This window comes from Propithecus coquereli, unplaced genomic scaffold (genome assembly GCF_000956105.1).
Source record: "Propithecus coquereli isolate 6110/MARCELLA unplaced genomic scaffold, Pcoq_1.0 Scaffold68, whole genome shotgun sequence".
NCBI lineage: Eukaryota > Metazoa > Chordata > Mammalia > Primates > Indriidae > Propithecus > Propithecus coquereli.
The window spans coordinates 7,377,840-7,398,913 of record NW_012152840.1 but is presented as its reverse complement, the minus strand read 5'-3'; the positions used below and the strand labels follow the sequence as shown (position 1 = coordinate 7,398,913).

Here is a 21,074-nt window from a genome sequence, read left to right as displayed (position 1 = left end):
CGGCCAAAGCTATAAACAAATGTCATTTTGGTTTAGAAGCAACAATGTGCTTCATATTTACCAGGAATTTTCACAGTCCTTTCTACAAACAGTTTCTCTAAACAGTCTCAAGGAAGGGGTCAGGCTAAATTTGTGCTGTGTGTACCTTTGAAGTCTTCTACATTTTATACATAATAAGGTCCATTTCCATAGTTAAAGTGCAATAAGCATTAATAGTAACTAATAAAATGCAAGTTATCATTTCATTAGACTGTTACTCCAATAGACACGTTTTCACACATCTGGAAATTAGCTGAATGAGCTATGCTCCATGCCCTCAAAATGTACAGTTCAATGGGGAAGATGAACATGGACTTAACCAAGTAAAAGATGGAGGTGCAAATGTTGCATAAAGATAACAATAAACTACCATTGACATTAGCACTGTTACAAGTACTTCAGACATATTATCTCAATAAATCCTCAAAACACCCTTTAAGGTAAGTGCTATCATTATTACCATTTTACAAGTGAAGAAGGTGTGGCACAGAGAGGTTAAGTGACTTGCCCAAGATCACACAGCTTTTTAAGTAGGGAACCATGATTTGAACCTAGTCAATTTGGTTCCAGTCAGGGTTATAGATGGACCTGGGTACCAGTTTGAGTTCCACTGCATAATTCCTGGGGGATCTTAGGCAGGCTAACTTTTCTGAGCCTAAGTTTCCTCATCTGTAAGATAGGAATAACAATTTCTAGCTCACAGATTTGTGAGGAGTATTAAACAAGATTGTTTGCAAAGTGCCTGGCACCATGTCTTCAGCACAGAACTATCAGTAGAATAGTACATTAAAACTTTTTTTTTTCTAAGATGCCACCTTTTGATCACCATCTCTATTTGCCTCATCCGCTGGTAAGGTACCACTATCAGAGAATGCAACAGAGAATGCAACAGAGGCTCCCAGCCCTTCCTCCTCCACACCCTGCTATGTCAATGAAGTAATAAAATGTCAGTAGGTGAAGATGTGGGAATAACAGTCTTCTAGGTCAGTTCAACATTTATTAATTTATTGATTGCCTGCCATGTACCAAGCACTGTACTAGACACGGTGGTACTTAAACCACTAAGACACGGCCCTACCATCAAGGAGCTCACAGCCCCATGGGGAAGAAGCACACATGAAAAATCAAATACCCAGCATGCAGTGTGGGCAATCTGTTGTACAAAGCTGTGCAGGAGGGGCAGCAGCGAAGTGCCCATGCAATGGAACGCACAAGCCACGGTACACACATTGTACGCACTGCCGAAACCACTAGGCTATACTGGGTCCTAGCCAGTCTGTGCCCCGTGAGATTCTCCGAGTATCCATCTGTCTCTATTATCTTCAGCCTGAAGCTGTAACTCTGATACTTTGCCTTTGGTGATTCTCAAGTGCTCTACTTTGAAAAGGCTCCAAATCACAGAGTTTTTGCAAAGTCAAGCCAGCATCTGAAGTGAAGGTAACTGCTCTGAACACAGCCTACCACAGTCTTTATCCTGAGGGGCCCAGCATTACAAGGCCTCCTGGTAGAAACCATGTGGGGGAAATCTAAAGCAGTCAATCATACTTCAGAAGAAGACTGAGTTAAGATATGACGGCCATAATTTTTTCTTTTCTTTTTTTTTCAGAAAGAGAGAGCTGAAGGAGTAGGAACAAATACTGAGACTTCCTGAAATTACTTCTTAGCCAAAAGTACAAGGACAAAAAAAAAAATGTCATTTCCTGCTTGAGCTTGAATTTTAGAAGTTAAAAAACTTTTATCAACTTTCAGCCAGTCAACCCTTTGTAGTAGTCAACCATCAACACAATAATGCTGTGTAACAAAAAGACCACAAAAATCTCAGTGGCATTCAACAAGAAACATTTATTACTTGCTAATACATCTACGGTGGAACTAGGAATCTGCTCCATATGTCACATCCTGGGACACATAATGTCACTCAAGCCACTCTAAGAGTAGTGGCTACCCAGGGTTTGCTCTTTTCATGGAACTGGTAGACACACAAGAGACACACAAGCCCAACCAAGCAAGGACAAACACCATATACTCTGCTCACATCACATCACATCCACCAGCAGCCCATTGGCCAAAGCAAATCACATGGCTAAGCTCAATGTCAAAAATCAGAAAAGCACACATCACCCACCTACAGACTATGGCAAAGATATGGGTGCTTATCACTACTAAAGAGGAAGGGAGAATTCTTACTAACACTACAAATCTATCACAGCTTCTAAATAATCCTGAAAGGTAGGCAATAATGGCCCCATTTTTTCCTGGCAGTTGAGTAAATGAAGCCCCAGGAGTTTAAGTCATTCATCCAAAGCAGGGCAGGCAGCATACTGCTGTAGCAGAGATAGAATTCAAATCTTCTACCTTCTGGCCCTCTGGTTTCTACAGGGATGTAGCTAGTATGTATACATAACTAGTATGTATCTTGAATAATCACATCCCCTAATTATGCTTCCTTGCAGATATCATTTCTCTCCAACAAAGACCAGACCCAACATTTTCTCATTCGTTAGCATGATCACAGGCTTTAACGTTTGTTTGGGACCTTCTGCAGTGCTTTTACAAGCTATTTTTTACTACTACTACACTAATAAATTATTTATGGTGGGAAACCTAAATCGGAAAACCCTGGCTACTTGAAAACAAGCTTTATTAAAAACATCTCTTCCAGACGGGGCGTGGTGGCTCACGCCTGTAATCCTAGCACTCTGGGAGGCCGAGGCGGGCGGATTGTTTGAGCTCAGGAGTTCAAGACCAGCCTGAGCAAGAGCGAGACCCCGTCTCTACTAAAAAAATAGAAAGAAATTAGCCGGACAACTAAAAATATATATATATAAAAAAATTAGCCAGGCATGGTGGCACATGCCTGTAGTTCCAGCTACTCGGGAGGCTGAGGCAGAAGGATTGCTTGAGCCCAGGAGTTTGAGGTTGCTGTGAGCTAGTCTGACGCCACGGCACTCACTCTAGCCTGGGCAACACAGCGAGATTCTGTCTCAAATAAATAAATAAACAAATAAATAAAAACATCTCTTCCCCGTCCAACATGTAGCCTCAAAGGGTACACACAATTTCTTTGCCTACTCTGAGTGTTAAAGATTACAGAATCAATGACAGAGAACCTATTGATGGCTGCAGAGAAAGCAATATGGAAGAATCCAGTTTGAAGCTAATTCTTGAGCACGGGAATTTTACTCTGCTGCTGCCACTGCCCTGGGCAAACTAATTGCCAACGGATCAGGCAGTAAAGCATCATAACTAGAGGTGCTGAAGGGCAAGAAGGCACCCGGATGCCAGCAGCCTCCCATATCCATTCACTTATTCACACAACAAATAGTTGTGCAAGGACGACTCTGGGCCTGGCAGGGGACTAGGGCTGAAAAGCCGCTGGAACCAGACAGACCGGTTCTCCTGGAGTTTACACGCTGCAGAAAGGGGTAGATTGTTATCAACAACAACAAAGTAAAAGCAAACAGGGTATTTTCAGATTGTACTAGGGTTGTACTAAGAAACTAGCCTTGTGGCCCTGGGCATGTCACTGGCTTAACCCCTCTCTGGGGCCCTCGCCCCCTCCTCTGGAAACAGGGCAACTCCCACACTGGATTAGGTAAGTGAGGGCACCGCCTGCGCACTGCACGCATTCAGCGCAGTTCTTTCAGTCCCCGTCCGTCCATCGGCAGCACTCTCACCAAAATGAAAACAAAACTCCTGGCTCGATATTCCCGATATTCCCGGAGAGGACTCAATAGATGAGAGAATGCCTAACTGAGGGAAGGGGAGGAGGGTACTGTGGTGTCTCAAAACAAAAGCCTAGCCCCGACAAAGTCCTAGAGCGAGGTTTGGACATGAGCCGACCCCCTACCCTGTTAGGTGGTGGCGCTGTGCGGGGCCAGGTGACGCGGATGCTGGCGCTGCTCGCTTAGGGTGCTCTGGGTGGGTTGGGGGGCTGTCTCTGCTCTCCACTCCCACCCTGCGGGGACCAGATGCCACCCCGGCCTCCCTCTCATCATTCCTTTGCCACCCCTGAGGCAGGCTAACTGCGGACTCTGAATGACAGCTCCAGGGAGGGGCGGGGTGGAAGGCTGTCCCTTCTCCCCGCCCCCCTCCAACCCTGGCACTCTAGAACCGGGTCTGCGCCCCCTACCACGTCCCTGGCCGCGCCGAGCCCAGAGCTCCGGGAGGCTGATCTGGCTACGTAGGTGGATCCTGACAGCTCGGGGGCAGGAGGGGGCCTGGCCCTCCTCCGCACGCCCTTCCAGCAGTGATCCAAACGCCTCTCGGGCCTCCTCCCTGCCCCTCGCCAGCCCGGGAGCCGCAGGAGAAGACCGGGGCCTTGCTCTCGGGCCGCGGCAGCTGCGCCCTGGGGGCGGGGAGGGCGCGCGGAGGTGCCAGGGGCGGACGGGCGCGGGGAGACCCGGCCTGGCAACGCCGCTTCAAGTTTCCACCCGCGCGCGGTTGTGCAACCGGGACAGGAGCGGGAGCCGCGGGCGCCTCGGAAAACAAGCCGAGCCCATAAACAAAGCCACGTGGCCTCGGGGCCGGGTGGTGGGGGCCGGGCTAAGAGCAGGCGGCTCTTCCGGCAACAAAGAGCTGGGGCCAGCGGCCGGGGATAAATACTGCAGCTGGGACAGCCAGCCACGCAGCACTCCAGGGAGCCAGCCGGGCCGTGCGACCCTCCCCAGCGCCAGCGACCCTGCGAGCCCCGCTCTGTTCCCCCAGACCCGAAGTCCTCCGCGCCAGTCCCTGCACTCGTCCCCGTCGCGGGCCCCAGCTCCCATCATCCGCCCCGGGCGGTGCGTCCCCAAGGCCGCCAGGCCGGTCCCGTCCTTCAGTCCGTCCTGTCCGTCGGTCGCGTCCGCTCGCGGTGCCATGCCATTCCTCGGGCAGGACTGGCGGTCCCCCGGGCAGAGCTGGGTGAAGACGGCCGACGGCTGGAAGCGCTTCCTGGATGAGAAGAGCGGCAGCTTTGTGAGCGACCTCAGCAGGTGAGGGGCCCGCCACCAACTTCCAGCCCCGCAAAACCGACCCGGGCTGGTCTGGGGGCGCGGGGCAGGTGAATGAAGGGCAGGCAAGGCCAGGACTGGGTAAAGAGGGGGCCACACCAGGGGGATGGGAGAGTGATTGGTTGGATTTCTGCAGAGGTCGCTAGAGCACGGAGACAGGGAATTTGGTTTCTCTTATCGTTCAAGGTCAGCGTCTCCAAGTGGACACAACTCCTTACAGAACACCTGGTCTCTCTGAGAATCTCATGACAATCGCAGATATTGTCCCCAGACGCTCACACTTAAGCGCAGAACTTTAGGGGTCCCCACCTTAAGGACGCCGGAGTGGCGCAGTTTGCTCGTGTGGCGGCGCGGGGGAGTGAGCAGAGCGCCCTTCGCAGCCGCGGTGGCGGGGCTCAGAGCGCCCAAGCGCGGGGGGCACTGGCGGTGACGGAGCTGGACGCGGGTCCTGCCCATAGCGCCTCTAGGCCCTTCCACGCACTGGCGACCACGGAGTGGCCGGGCCGATGAGTAACCGGGAAGGGGCCGCAGCGCTTGCGGGGCTGACCCGCCAAGCGGTGAAGAGTGGGGGCGGCAGAGATGCCGAGCGTGGAAGGGAGGAGGGGGATGAAACCACAGTGTCTCTGCTTCTGGGAGGACCACGCACTTGCACCTGTCTCTTCCGTGGCCCTTTGCATCAGTCTTTGTACAATGAGCGTGTTCCGGTTTCAAGTGGTGCCTGTCAGCTGTGGGAAGCCTGCCTGGCTCAGGTGAGCCTGTGGGTTTGAGATTTCACCGGAGCTCTGTCAGCCTGGTGGAAAATCTGAGGTCGCCTGAGCTCTCTGCTCGACTTGGCTAATGACACAAGCGCCAGCTAATGGTTAGGTGGTCTGGAATCTGTCAGTCCCTTCCCTGACAGTTGACTGCCAGAGACTCAGTGAGGAGGGCGATGAAAGTGGGTCCAGAGGGGATTGGTGCAGCTGGGGTCACCCCGGGGTGCCTTTTCCTGCCGCCTTTGGTTAAAACCACTGGCCTCTGCACCCTTAAATTGACTTCAATGGAGAGTTCTGTAACTGGGCCAGGTTCCCACTTACTGAGATTTACCAGTGGTTGTTTGGATGAAGCCTTGGCAATAAATTCTAAGAAAACGATCAAGAAAATATGGTTATTTTGGCAGCTTGACCTCCAGAACCTCCATTTGTTTCTAGTTTGTAATGCATCAAATTCCCTTTGTCTCCAATGAAAAGAAAGAAATTATTTAATCCTGGGATCTGTCAGAAGAGACACGAGCATATTAACCTTTATGTTAGAGATACTTGGAGGCATTCCCGGGGGAGTTTTGGGAGCACTATAAAGAAATCTTATTTACAGAAAATCAGATAATTTATTTACAGAAAGAAAAAGACCAACTGCTCTTGACAGACTATATCTCTTAGTGACTCGAGTTACCAATTATGCCTAAATTATTCTCTCTCAACAAAATGAGAAGCTTCCTTCCCTCCTCCTTGTTCCTAAGGAACGATGATCTAATATTTTGGTACTTTATTTCTGTGTAAAAGTTCAGATTCTTTCTAGGTAGGTACAGCAATGGTCTGAAGAGCAGTGTCACAGCGGCTCACCCAAATATAATTGTAGGGTGCTCCTCAGTGGGGAGCAGAGGACTGGGTTCAACAGGAGAGGAATGAAGAGTTGTATTAATATTCACCCTAGAGCAGTTCCAGGAGATAAACTGGTGTAACTCTCCTTTAGAAATAAATAGTGGTATCTCTCTCGCCAGGGTATGGAAGGCCTGAAAATGGTTTTAACTTACCACAGAGCTTTAGACTAGGCTGGGATCAGGTAGCTTCCTCCCCCCCTGTCCCCCTCATGAGCCTCTTTTCTTTCCTTCCATTTCTCACCTGAGCTGGAGCTGTCACACTCATCATCACTACCACAAATAGTGATCAGCGAGCACCTGTGTTCCTTTGAGTCAGAGTTTAGGAATCCTTTGGTAGCCTCCTAGCAAAGCAGCTGGCTGCTTGTTTGCAGGGCATTTTTTTTCCAGTAATTGTAAACAGTCCCTTCCCTACTTAGCATAAAAAGTCTGCCAACTTCTTAAAAGTAGTTGGCCTTCTGAGGTCTAGGTTTGTAATCTCAAATATCCCCACTGTTTTCGGTCTTGGTGACATTTCTCTGTGATGTCAGGTTTGGGCTGAGTGCCTGCTCACACAGGTAAAGTTAAATGCCTCTCCTGTTACAAGAAAACAAAAGGCAGGCCCTTAAAGAAAGGGGGGGGCGGGGTTGGAAAATTAAACAGAGGACTATAGAAGCATGGTAGACTTAACTTTTTCATTCCCCATACCATTCTGTGAGCTGCTCAAACAAAAGAGAGGGATGGAGGGTGCATTTGGTGGTCTTCAGCCTGGAGTTATTGTTTAGTTGACCAAGGCTTGTCTGCACACACACCTACTCTGGACTCTGCTGGCCATTCCTGTCTGTGGTCCAGGACCCTGTCCTCTTCCAAAAGCAATGTTACAAATCCCATCGCAGCCAAGCGCCCAGGACTGAGATCGTAGGAGGATTTAAGATAAGCTTAAAGCAGGGCCACCTCGCAAATGTTGTCATTATATAAAATAGAAGGGGAATGGCAAGTGTTAAATATGGTGGGGCAGATCAAGAATTTGAGGAAAGAGTTCAGCTTGAACTGGGATGATCCAAGAATACTTCAAGGAAGTGGTGGTTGAGGCACTGGGCATAACAATCCCCTCCCCGCCCCACCTCCGAGATGAGTAACCTAAACTGTCGGAAACTTGTCCAGTCTTCTCTAAGCCTACACTTCTGTAGTCAAAAACTCCTTTGAGGCCGGGGGCGGTGGCTCACGCCTGTAATCTTAGCTCTCTGGGAGGCCGAGGCAGGCGGATTGTTTGAGCTCAGGAGTTGGAGGCCAGCCTGAGCAAGAGCGAGACCCCCGTCTCTACCAAAAAAAAAAAAAGACAACTAAAAATACATAGAAAAAATTAGCCGGGCATGGTGGCGCATGCCTGAAGTCCCAGCTACTCGGGAGGCTGAGGCAGAAGGATCGCTTGAGCCCAGGAGTTTGAGGTTGCTGTGAGCTAGGATGACGCCACGGCACTCTAGCCTGGGCAACACAGTAAAAAAAAAAAAAAAACTCCTTTGAATGTTGCTTTACTGTATAGCTAAGGCTGAACCAGGAAGCAGGAAGTTGACCTTGGTGCCCTAGATAAAAATAATAGTTATGATTTTATGAGTGCTTACTATGTGCGAGATACTATTCTATGAGTTTTATACACTAAGTTGTTTGTTTCACAAGAGCATTCTGGGTACTAGCCTTGTGAGTTTGGTGATCTGGATGTGTATTAGAGGAAATTAGCATAGAAATCTCATTGGCTTTAATCAAGTCTATATAACTACAACTAAGTCTTTTGGCAGGTCACTGCTTTCTTAAATGGTTTTTATCACAAATGAAATGAGAAATAGGGCTTTTTTTTTTCACTCCCTCCTTTATCTGCTGCCAAAATAGTCTCATTTATGGTCTTATTTTGAAATCTTTCCACCTTTTCTAAAGTTATCTTAAAGCATCTTGGTATGTGGTAGTGTGAGGTTGGGGGGGGGAATGGTCTTTTCTTATTCTAGGCCTGCATCTATAAAAATCAAGATTAGTAAGAAGTGACTATAAAATAGCAACTTGCTGGCTATTATTCAATTTAGCAAAGAAAGCAGCCTCGATAAGATGGTTTTGCTTATTTAACAAAGAAATGCTGCAATTTCTAAATGGTGGTGGTTTTTCTTATTTTAAATTTCAGTTGTAATTTTCCATTGGCTTTGCATTTCCTTGAAATGGACGCAACTGAACTCTCAAAATAGCCTCTAACTGAATGTATTATTGCTCAAAAGAACACATATAAGTAGACAACACAAATAAACCCCGTAGACCTTTCCAGGCCCTACCTCCAGAATCCAAAACCTAATACCAAACGAAAGTATTGGGTTTCTCTTTGGTTAAAACTTTTCTAATTCTACAGTGAGACAGCATCATCAATTATGTAAAATGTTTCTTAAACTAGCTTTTGAAATGAGTCACTTGGGCTTAAAGCAGGTTATTGTAGCTTCTGTGAGGAAAGCAAGTGCTCAGATTCCTTTGAAGAATGTTTTCAATTAGAAAAGAATAAGATGAAATACAAATATTTAAAATTTCTAAATTATGCTCACTATCTATGACCCAGGCTCTGAAATTTTTCTGCTGAACTTTAAGTGTGTAATTGAGAATAAGACAGCTTCATTTTATGGTTCTCTATATGTGGAATTTGTATTGTAGGTTTTTGTCATTTTAGTGGTGTGTGTTTAAAAATAAGCCTTCATATGGTTTTTGCACACAAAATGTTCTAGCTTTGCTTTCTAAAGCTGTTCTCAGCTTTGGTACATCATGGACCACTCAATTGACCTTCCATCTTTTTTTCTTTTTCTCAACTTTGATTGAAATTTCTTGAGTTAGCCTCAGGGACTCAGAGTTCTGTTCTTTGTTCCACCCCTGTCTTTGTGCTGACCTTGGAGCAGATGGACTGATGGGTGATTTTGTATGTCTGTAGTCATGCAAGTAGACAAATATACGCTCATGTGTTACATAAGGCCAGGCCCCAAACATTCACCGTTGGCTTACTTAAGAAAGTGCCTCTGAGAGAGGACATTTCTGTAGTATTCTCTCTGAAACTTGAAAATATCCTGTTTCCCAGTGGAAAGGAGAAGCCTAAGTTTATAAAACTTAATAAATGGTATTAAGCATAGCCTTATGAAAGAAGATTAACAAATGATTGATTATCCATCAAGTTTATCCCAATGGGTCCAGAAAAGCAACACTGAGTATATTGTTGGTGATGTCATGTGTAAGCATTTTAGCAAGATACTTATTATACTATTAATAATTAAAGTACCACTTAAGAGCCTATTGTAACAAAAAGATACTGGAAATCATTTCAAACCCTCTTTTCTCTTCCATCATTCACGCAGTGCCAAGGGAATATAGAAGTGCAGGTGTATATCATTTTACTCAACAGATGTATGTCCAAAAAAGATATAAATTAAATCACATTTTAAATTCAGCAGAGGAACTCAGAAAGTTGAAGGAGCATAATATATTGGTGATATAGCAAAAACCCTCTGATTTTTGTTTTACTGGTTGGCATTATAGATCCTGCCTTACGTACCTCATGGGGGTTGAGAGAGTTGGGGAACCTATCTTCTCATTATACTTCCATATTCCTCCTGCATTCCTTCTGCAGAAACTATTCAGATTTACTCCGAAGTTGTTATACTATATAGTAGAATACCTCATCAGCCCCTCAAGCTTAGCCTTGGGAAATATACACCCAAGTTAAACCTGTCCATCCTTCAAAGACCTGTGAATTAAATAGGTACATTCAATATCTGTTCAGCCCTTATATAATAAATTTGTGAATCAAGAATTCACCTTGTTTCAGTTAGGACCCAAGGTCACAGCATAATGCCTAGTGTTAGTCAAGGAATTACATGACACCTAAGCAACTAGCACTATATACTAAACATCTTCTAGAAATGGAGTTTCTAAGTCAGATTTTTGTAAACGTAATCACATTTTAAAGACACAATAGTAGGATTAAAGTTAAAAGCAGCTTGGGTACACTTTAAATGGGTGAATTGTATGGTATATGATATATATCTCAATAAAACTGGGTTTAAAAAAAAGCTGCAGCAGCAGCTTGGGGTAGATGCTTTTGCAAAATGAAGGCATTGTGTTACAGTGATACAAGTAACCACCCCTCCCCCATTCATCATTTTTGCTTAAAGTAATACTGTAGTACCCTGCATTGCTCTCAGTTAAAGAGGACAGTGCTGTGTTTCAAATTACAATGGCAGGCACTGTTGGGGAATTCAAAAGAAGTAGAAGCCCCCATCCCTGCCTTCCACACAGATGTGACAATATTTCATCCTCAAAGAAAGAAGTCTGTGCCTGTATAGACTTTTTTTTTTGAGTGATTATTTTATTGTTTTATTTTGTTTGAGAAGCATGGGTGTTCGTTTGTTTTATAACCCAATAAGTTATTTATAGAAACAGCTCACATTAAAGTATAGCTGTTACAGCTCATCCTCTCTTCTGTTATTCATAGTTACTGCAACAAGGAGGTGTACAATAAGGAGAATCTTTTCAACAGCCTGAACTATGATATTGCAGCCAAGAAGAGAAAGAAGGACATACTGAATAGCAAAACCAAAACTCAGTGTAAGCTGTTTGTTTTGAACCTAAGAAAAAAGCTATTTGAAGATGGTTATGATGGGTTCTCGGCAGGGGGAGAGGGGAGGGGAGAGATCGCACCTCCCATGTTGGACATCTGCCTTAATATTTCACTATGTCACTGACAGAGGTCACTAGGATCTTTGTACTCAGAAACCTGGCTGTGCATTTTACAAGTGAGATTAATGTGTTCTTTATAGTCTTGTTTATAAAGTATTTGCTAGTTGAGGTCTTTATTTCCTGCTTGTCACTTGTATTTGACATAGGTAATATAGTTATTATACAGTGGTGTGGTCAGCTGAATCAATTCCAGGGTGTTCTTATATTTTATACTGTGTTTGAGGCTTTAGAAATAGATTTTCCCCTCCCTCTTTCCTTGTATAAATACTATTAACATCTCTATATGCTATGTGTAAGTATTAGCAAAGAGTATAAACTTCTATTAATAAATATGAATTATAGATTATTTTAATTTAATCTGTACTCTATGGTTTCTTCATGTTATCTGTTTTATTTCTACTTTTTATGGCCTTGTATAAGTTTTAGGTTTGGCAATTAAAACAAACTTGTATTTGGGTATTAGATTTTTTAAATTTTGGAGCTTTAATATATGAAATCTTACTATTGAAGATTTGGAGTGCTTCAGACAAAGCAAATTATAGCTCCAGTATTTATACACTGCAGAAAGAAAGCATATATATCCTCTTAAATTGTTAGTAGAGTCTTTGTATTTGTTGTCAAAATTTTTCAACTTTGGGATAAATGAAGTGAAATGTTTAAAATCTTGGACATTTTATAAACCTTAAAATGGTGTATTTTTTTGGTCTCTGTAGATTTCCACCAAGAAAAATGGATCTATGTTCACAAAGGAAGTACTAAAGAGGTGAGCATCCATCCATTTATTAAACAGTTATGCTTCGCCTTATGCCTCCCTGGTAGGGTAGGGGAAATTGGGCAACAGTATCACTTCAATATGAAGGAAATTGAGGAAGGAAAAAGAAAGTATTACTTTAAATCATGACTGTCTTTTTGGGTGTGGGTGGTGGTGGTGGCTGGCAACCCACTACCTAGCCACCATCGGAGTTTGGGGCTACAGAGAGAGAAAGAGGCAAGTTACTAGGTGGACTCCCAGTCATTCAGTGAAATTATGTAAAAGTGCCTTGTGAGGATTAATATGCCCATCTCAACCGTATTATTACAAAGTCCTGGGTTTTGCCCCAGGACAGTACTTCCCTTTTGTTCTAAGATCTCTTCAGACTTCAACTTGTTTAAATTTTAGCCCTGGGAGGGCTAATCACTAACCCTAGCAGAAGTTTTCAGTGCCTGCCCAACATGACGTAGGAAGAGATGAGACATTATAATAACTACATTTGTATGGCCCGTCTACATACATTTCTCCCTGCATAGGCATTTGCTCAGATGACCAGGATACAGGCATTATGGTAGAATTTCTGTCACTGTCAGGGACCTCGGAGAACATCTAGTTCCCTCTGTGACCTGAGATCCAGTAATATACCCGAGACTCCCCAGATACTCACAGCAGAGCAGGAACTAGGAGCCAGGAGCTCTCCACTCCTAACTCCAAGTACATTCAGAGATAAAATATCAAAACTTCTCTTGCTTCCTCATGGAGCCTTAAAAACACTTTTAATCATCAGATTGAGAAAAGCACTATTGGCGCAAGGCCAGCTGGTGACACTGCTGATGCACGTAGGTCTAATTCTCCTCTCAGGAGTATGTTACAGTCGCCAGCCACCGTGACCTTTGACATCATATACCCCACTAGCTCCCAGTCTTTCCTTGATAAGCAACTAATGATTTTCCCAGAGCAGTGTGTGCAGAGAGCAAGGGTCCAAATGGTACAAGTCACGAAAAGGGGTATTTAACGTGTGAGTCACTGACTTGGGCAGCTGCTGGCTGCGTTACCCATCTCGGTGGCTCACAGGGATTCATGAGTGCAGGAAAGAAGCCAGTGGCCCCAGGTTACCTGAGATGGACATCAAGCTTGTTCAGCAGAGTCCGGTTAGATTGGTCCAGTTGGACCGTTCCAACTGGATTCTAACTTGGATGACCTCTGCATGGCAGGAGTAACTTCTGTGCCTCTGTTTTCACGTTCAGCGCCATGGATATTGCACTTTGGGGGAAGCTTTCAACAGACTGGACTTTTCAACTGCCATTCTGGATTCCAGAAGATTTAACTACGTAGTCCGGGTAAGTCTCAAGTGCCCAAAGGCTGGCCCAGACTCTCTCAAGTCAAATCATCTCTTTGGGTTGTCTTGAAGTAGTTTCCCCTAAAAATAACTTTTTAGGAACCTGAGAGTTTGGAGTCAAGCAGAAAACAGTCTCCTCAATCTCCCTCTTCCCTGACCTACTTCAGGTTCGTAGGTAGGTCCTATTAGGATGTGCCTGAGGTTGGCCGGGATGGACAAAGGCTGCCATGATGCCTCAGGGAGTTAGTGAGTCAGTCCCCTCAAGTGAAATTTCACTCCAAGCCCCTTCAGAGTCCACCCCGTGGATAGATGGGAACATGTTACAGGCAGCACAGGCCCCGGCAGCACCACCAGCAAGAGAGAATCCAGCAGGAAGCCAGCCCTAAAGCACTTTGGCTTGTTTAAAAACCTTCTGCACCTCTGGTCATTGTCACTGTCCTCTTGTCCTGCTTCAGCTGACTCTGGGTGACTCCAGGGCATTCTTGGTTTAGGCCACAAAACTGGAGGAGTTCAAAGCACCTCTGTTTCTTTCTTGGGATTCCCTTCCACCCACATATGATAGCAAAATTCAGTCCCACATCTACCTAAAGTTAAAAACTGCCTGTTTGGGTCTGCTGCTTTCCTTTTAAACTTTATTTGGAAAAAAAAAATTTAATGAGGTTTAGCAAAATATTAATGATGAAGGTAGTAAAACAAATAGGTTTAACGATGACTTTCAGGTTAATGATTCTTTTTAATTGTTTTATTGTTCCTCCCCTATCTATCAAACTCCCATGTGCATTTTTGTCAGTGGTTCAGCCTGGGAGGTAGCAGCTGTTTGGGTTTTAGTCTCTGAAGTGAGAGGGAATTTTCCCCCTGTGGGTGTTGGTTGGTTTGGTTTTTATTTTCTTTTTCCTGGGTGGTTGTGTTTCTCAGTGCCGTGTCACTGAGTCAGATGATTGCAAAGGCTCAGCCAGAGCGATGACATTTAAGCCCCCTTGAGGCTTGAATCATTCACCTGTCATCTGGGCAGATGCAAGCTTGGCTGTCCACACTGACCTGATGAAAACCCAGGCCTGCAAGAGACAGGTTAGAAGTTACGAGTTGAGCCTGTGAGGACGTGAGCAGATCTGGGCACCCTTCCGCTAAGCCCTTATCCCAGTCCAAAAGCGTTGAAAATAAAAGATCTTCTTAGGTGAAATGTCATGTCATTCAGGGTGACTCTGCCTGTTCAGGGAGGTCACCTGGTCCTGCCAGTGCCTACAAACTAGCCCAGGCGGGTTGGAAATGGGCCCAGGAAGATCTGGAAACTTCTGTTGCTAAGAATATAAATAGTTTCCATCTTCTAGGTGTTAGAGGAAGACACCTAGATCTGATGTCTTGTTATAAACTGATCATCAAAATAGTCAGTTTTTAGGTGGTTTTCCTTCCTACGTACTTTTGCTTTCACAAGAAATAAAGCAAAGGAACAAGGATCATAAGTGAACGTCTATTTCATGCAATTATGTACATTTTCACCTTCTATCCTTTTAGTAGTCATATGAAGTGTGAATACTTCTATCTCTATTTAAACAGATGGCAGTACAGCAAGGTAAAATGACTTGTACTAGGTCACAAAGTAACAGAATGAAGATTTGAAACCTGGGCAATCTTAGAGTCTACACTCTTAACTGCTGCAGTATGTTCTATGTGAAGGGAGGATTTGATGTAAAATGGCCTGAGGACAGGTCCCAGATCCCATTTCAAGCTGTTTCAGCCTTTCCAAAGACATGGTTTCCCCCTCTGTAAGAGGGACTTACCTCAACTTCAGAGGGTAGCTATGGAAACTCAGTGGTATATTATAAATGGAAGTGCTCTGCAGACTAGAATCCACTATGCAAAGTCAGACACTGATACTTACTATTACTCCTTTACCAAAATTATTGTTGATTCCCCCTAAAATGCTTATTCAATTTAGTTAACAAAAATGTTTTTCTACTTAAACACAGTAATTAACTGGTGAATCTGGTACTTGATTAAGACTCAGCACAGAGAACTTGTGTCTAATAGTATCTAATTGTGAATTATGTCATCTGCACATTCCCTTCAATAATCTTAAAATGAGAGAAAGTGCTGAATCCTTTCAAAGTCATTCGGTTCAGAAATAGTGGAAAAATCTATTTTGGAAAGGACAATCTTTTTTTCCCCTTCACTGTTAGAGTCCTCTGTATTTTGAGAAATAATATGTTATTTTTATAAAGAACTTAAAACATTTTAATGATAGACAAAGTGTGTTTTGAGGTTTTCCTTCTTAGGAACTCAGTATACTTATATATTCTTCTTATCCTTGAACCAACTCTGCAAAGTAGCTTGCCAGGATATTACCCACATCTTATTACTGTGACCTAATGGTGTTTTAATACTGCAGTGATTGCTGGTTTCACTAAGGAGCTAAACCAATTTTAAGGGTCATTTGGGGAAAAAAAAAGTTTAAAGCCTTTATAGCCAAAGTACATTTTCAGAAAATTTGTTCTGTTCACGCTGGCTGTCATCTTCCAAAAAAGAGACATGCAGAGGTAATAAAGGACATGGCCAACACCATCTCAGCATGCTATCATGTTTATCACTTAGCATGAAAATGTCATGGAATTTTTGGAATCTGAAAATTTTTGACTATAATTTGGAAAGGTTTTTATATAACATTTGTATGTCATTTAAACTGGCTTCAAGCTACACACATTGTTCCTGCTCCCTCCCCTGCACACCCCCAAGGATTTAACTACAGTCCTAGCTGTGGGTTTTAAAGATGATTTAAACTCTTTAGGAGCAGTAACTTAACCTATTTGTGGAAGGCGATTTTAAAAATAGTTTACCCTACACCTCAAGACCAACACATTTTGGAAATTCCCTTGGGGAGCTGGAGAAGATTCCTGGGGCTGGGCCAGTCATGGGGTTGTTAGTTGGTCACCATGAAGAGGTGTGTGCTGACTAACCAGGGCACAGAGAGGCCAGAGGATAAAGTCGGTCTCTAGCATAAAGTCAACCAGGAGAAAGTTTCAGAGACCACCACCCACTCACTGCTCTAAAGGGAGCCTGTGAACCTACTAGGGCCCAGTGGTTCTCAGCTCTAGCTGCACATTAGAATCACCTGGGAAGCTTGTTAAGCTGCATAAGCCCACCTCTAGAGTTTCTGATTTAATTAGTTGAAGATGGTGCCCATTGCTACTTTTAAATATCTGCCTGGTGATCCCAGTGAGTTTTCAAGTTTGCAAACCAAAAACTACTTTGGAGCCCAAATATTATATTTAGCCTAATGAATTTGTAAGCAAGGCACACTGAGGAATTAAATTGTAGATATGACTTCTGGGACATGTACTGTGGTCCACCAGGAATTCAGTGATGGGAAGAAGACAGCCCTGCTATACTCCGGCTCAGAGCTCAAAGCTTATTTTATGTCGTACCTTCTGCAAATCAATCACTTGACCTCTCTAATCCATAAAACCAGGACAATCATACCTGTATTGAAGAATTTTTATGAGAATAAAAAAAATATAATAGGAAAATAAAAGCAATGGGTATGAAAATATATAAATTTCAAAAGGCAGTGTAACTTATTTTTTGGGAAGGAAGTAGGATTTAAGCATATGCGACCATCTTTCCTGGGTAATTAAGACCTGAAGTCTCAATTTTAGGTCAGATACAATTGGGGCACAGACTTAGCTATTTGCAATGGGACTTCTAAATCCTATGTTCTCCCCAGTGAGGCTCAATGGTAGAAAACACCAATATTTACCCAAAAAACTACCCCTGTTCCCTAGTGAGTCACTTGAGAAAACTGAATTATTGGAATAATATAGAATTAAGATAAAAACTAAGGCATGCCAATAAAAAATATGGCTTAAAAAGGGGCATGAAACCAAGAGTTATTACATATCTGTTATTGCTGAGTGCAATGTAATATAGAGCTGGAACTTTTTTTTTTTTTTTTGAGACAGAGTCTCACTCTTTTGCCCAAGCTAGAGTGAGTGCCGTGGTGTCAGCTTAGCTCACAGCAACCTCAAACTCCTGGGCTCGAGCGATCCTACTGCCTCAGCCTGCCAAGTAGCTGGGATTACAGGCATGCGCCACCATGCCTGGCTAATTTTTTTCTATATATTTTTAGTTGTCCGATTAATTTCTTTCTATTTTTTTAGTAGAGACGGGGTCTCGCTCTTGCTCAGGCTGGTCTCGAACTCCTGAGCTCAAACAATCCGCCCACCTTGGCCTCCCAGAGAGCTAGGATTACAGGCGTGAGCCACCGCGCCCGGCCTAGAGCTGGAACTTGAGTTCAGACTTGTGCTACTCCAAAACCTGTATTATTTTCATGGGCCCCACTACTAGCCAGTGAGGGCAATAGATGAAATAGATACGACCAGTCTACAGCAGGGGTCAGCAAACCACTAGCCCTCGGGTCAGTATAGCCTACTGCCTATTTTTGTATGGACCATGAGCTAAAAATGATTGGTACATATTTCCAATGTTTTAAAAAAATTGAAAGAACTATATTTCATGACCATGAAAATTATGTGCAACTCAAATTTCAGTGTCCATAAATAAAGTTTTATTGGAACATAGCTTCACTCATTCATTGGATGTTGTCTATGGCTGTGTTTGTGCTAAACAGCAGAATTGGGTTCAGAGTTGAACAACAGAGACATTATGGCTTGCAAGCCTAAAATATTTACTATCTGGCTCTGTACAGAAGAATATTGTTGACGCCTGCCATACAGTCCAATTGGTGATTTGAGAAATACGCATTAAAATAAGTTACCTGCCCTGACAGTATGAGGCAGAATTTGAAAAGTACCAAGACATTGTAGAGCTAGATTGGCTATGAAGTTTCAGAAGGTGGGATCACTGTGGTCAGAATATTCAAGGAAGACTTCAGGGAGAAAGTGGGGTTTGAACTGGCCTTGAGTAATACTCAGGAGGACTGTTATCGAGGCAGGCAGCTGTAAGTCTGTTCAGAGATCAGTGAGCAGAACACTCAGTACGGACAAAAATAACATAATGTTCTTTAGAATATAGGATCAGCTAAGGGTGTTGCCACAAGCTAGTTGTTATGATCTTGGACAAGTCTCACTTGCCCATTTATAAAGAGGAAATGATTATAACACTCCACACAGGGCTATGACGAGCACTGAGATAAGCAGTTTACAGTGCATTAATCATGTGTGGTCAGAAGTCCATAAACACTGTTGATTGTTCATTTAAATATGGCTAGAAAAGATTGGACAAACTTGAGAAGAGGCTTTGGAGCATGAAGCTACTTAATGCAACATTATCTAGCAAGCAGCAGGGAGCCACTGGGAAAAACCAAGGAGCAAAGCACCTTGGCAAAGCAGTATTTTAGAAAGTCGTGATTTCTAACAGCTGCTGGCACTCCCAAATGCCATCAGCTATCAAATTATAATCTATCACTTTGCAGTTGACTAATGCCATCCCTGTGCCTCTGCGTCTTTGAGCACAGTCAGGCTGTAGAGTAGGCAGATGTTGTTAAGCCATTCTAGAGATGAGGAAGTAGAGGCCGGGGAACTGAATGATTTGCACAAGGTCAACTAGCCAGGAAGGGATGTGGAGAAAGGGTAGGACCTCAGCCTGGTTCTCTGACTCCTGGTCCAGTGCTCTCTCCCCTCCACTGCATTGCTTGGAGGGCAAAGTGCAGAATGGAGCCCAACCTCTTTCATCATCACTGAAATGTCTGCACGCGTGCATGTGTACACTCTCACAGGAGAGGGCCTTAATGCCGGGATGACCTTTGTCTCGTCCCTCCCAGCTGTCTCTATGGGATAAGAATGAGACCAACTATATGGTAACTCTCGCTGCCATTATCAGCCCAGGAAGGTCATGGAGAACTTGAGCACCAGTTTCCTGACTAGAATAAACTGATCTGTACGTGCTGCTAGATCAGAAAGGACAAATAAAGCTTGCAACCCCCGTCTCTTTGTCCCTCTGCAGCAAAGAGGAACGTCACAACCTAAACCAATACACATTCTTATTTTTTTCTCCATTACCACTCTAAGTCCATTTGAATATTTCCAGCAAGTTCCTGCGTTCCTACTTCCCCTGAAAGCGTTTTCCAAAAGCATGTTTTAGTTTAAGTTGACTGGCGGTTTGGCAAATGAAAGGCTGAAATATGGCACAATGACTCAAGTTTAAACCCAGTGCCTTAAATTAAGGGCGTGTTGTTGCCAACCCCCTGGTGGGTGCTGACATGTGTGAGCAGCCTGGTCACTTCACACAGGCTCCTTTGCCACAGTGACCTTGGATTAATTTGGGACCATACACTCGGTGGCCTTCCTCTGATGGAGGGTGGCCTCCACCACCTGGGTCTTAAAACTGTGATATCTGGGATGTTGGGAAGAGGCCAGCCACCGCAACAGCTACAAAGTCAAAAAGCAGAGCAGCCAGTGGCCCATTTGAAAATGTCCCACAGAAATGATTGAGTTGTCAGGGTAGAGTCGGGGCGTTGACCTTGAGGGCACAGCGTGAGTCCTTCAGTGCGTGCTGATTAGGCTGCCAGCGATTTACAGGAGCAACTCTGTGTCTCTCAGAAGTCCTGGCCTTGTCAGTCATAATAAGCATTCAGGCAGACAGATCCTGCTGTGTCCGGGTACCCACAAAAGTGAGAGGTGCTCACGGACAGGGGGACAGGGCCACGGAGATGGGGGTCGGGCATATGCAAAAACGGGCTACCTGAAGAAGTGGGAGGTACCCACACAACCACAGAAGTAATGAAGTGATTACAGGAGTGAGGTGAGGGTTCCCATAGAAATGGGAGAAGGCTAAGAGACTAGAGCATGGACTCCTAACAGTAAAAAATAATTTAAGCATGCACTCTTGATTTATGTACATTCATAATTTATTTGTAAATCATATACCTATAAAAAGTACTAATAATGGTATCTACCGCAGAGTGTTGCTGTGAGAATTACACTGAATTTAAACATGTAAAGTGCTGTAAAACAGTGCCTGCTACACGGTGAGCACTCAATGAGTATAGTAGTTGTTGCTGTTACTATAATATTATTATCATCTTTAGGGGCCTCATTATGGGCATTAGAAAACATACAAAAATAGGCCAGGCATGGTGGCTCATGGCTGTATTCCCAGCACTTTGGGAGGCCAAGGCACAAGCATCACTTGAGGCCAGGAATTCGAAACCAGCCTGGGCAACATAGTGAGACCCCATCTCCACAAAAAATTTAAAATTAGCCAGGAGTGGTGGTGTGTGACAGTAGTCCCAGCTACTCAGGAGGCTGAGGCAGGAGGATCACTTGAGCCCAGGAGTTGGAGGTTGCAGTAAACTATGATCATGCCACTGCACTCTAGCCTGGGTGTCAGAGCAAGACCCCATCTCTAAAAAAAATTCAAAAAATAGAAATTAAAGATGTAATAAATTATCCAGATTGTTGTTTTATTATTTTCACCTGATTTTCTTTCTCGTACCACTTTGGAGACCACAGGATCAAAAGCATCCCAATTTTGTATGATTTTTTTTCTTGATGACACAGAATCTAAACATGATACCACCATAGGCCCAGAAATATATTTATTAAAATTATATTATTAAATATATTATTAATAATTATA

The 21,074-nt window shown here is 44.0% G+C and overlaps 1 protein-coding gene across 2 annotated transcripts in view; it reads left to right on the top strand.

The window, feature by feature from the left end:
- Positions 1-4,668: 4,668 nt before the first annotated feature.
- FBXO32 (F-box protein 32) overlaps positions 4,669-21,074 on the top strand; it is a 37,453-nt gene continuing 21,047 nt past the window's right edge. Inside the window, exons 1-4 of one of the 2 annotated variants that reach the window (XM_012660850.1) lie at positions 4,669-5,012; positions 11,150-11,262; positions 12,108-12,157; positions 13,393-13,485. In XM_012660850.1, the coding sequence (XP_012516304.1) occupies positions 4,897-5,012; positions 11,150-11,262; positions 12,108-12,157; positions 13,393-13,485 (372 nt within the window). In that variant the 5' untranslated portion in view covers positions 4,669-4,896. The remainder of the gene's footprint in view (positions 5,013-11,149; positions 11,263-12,107; positions 12,158-13,392; positions 13,486-21,074) is intronic. The other variant, XM_012660851.1, reaches the window with a different exon arrangement.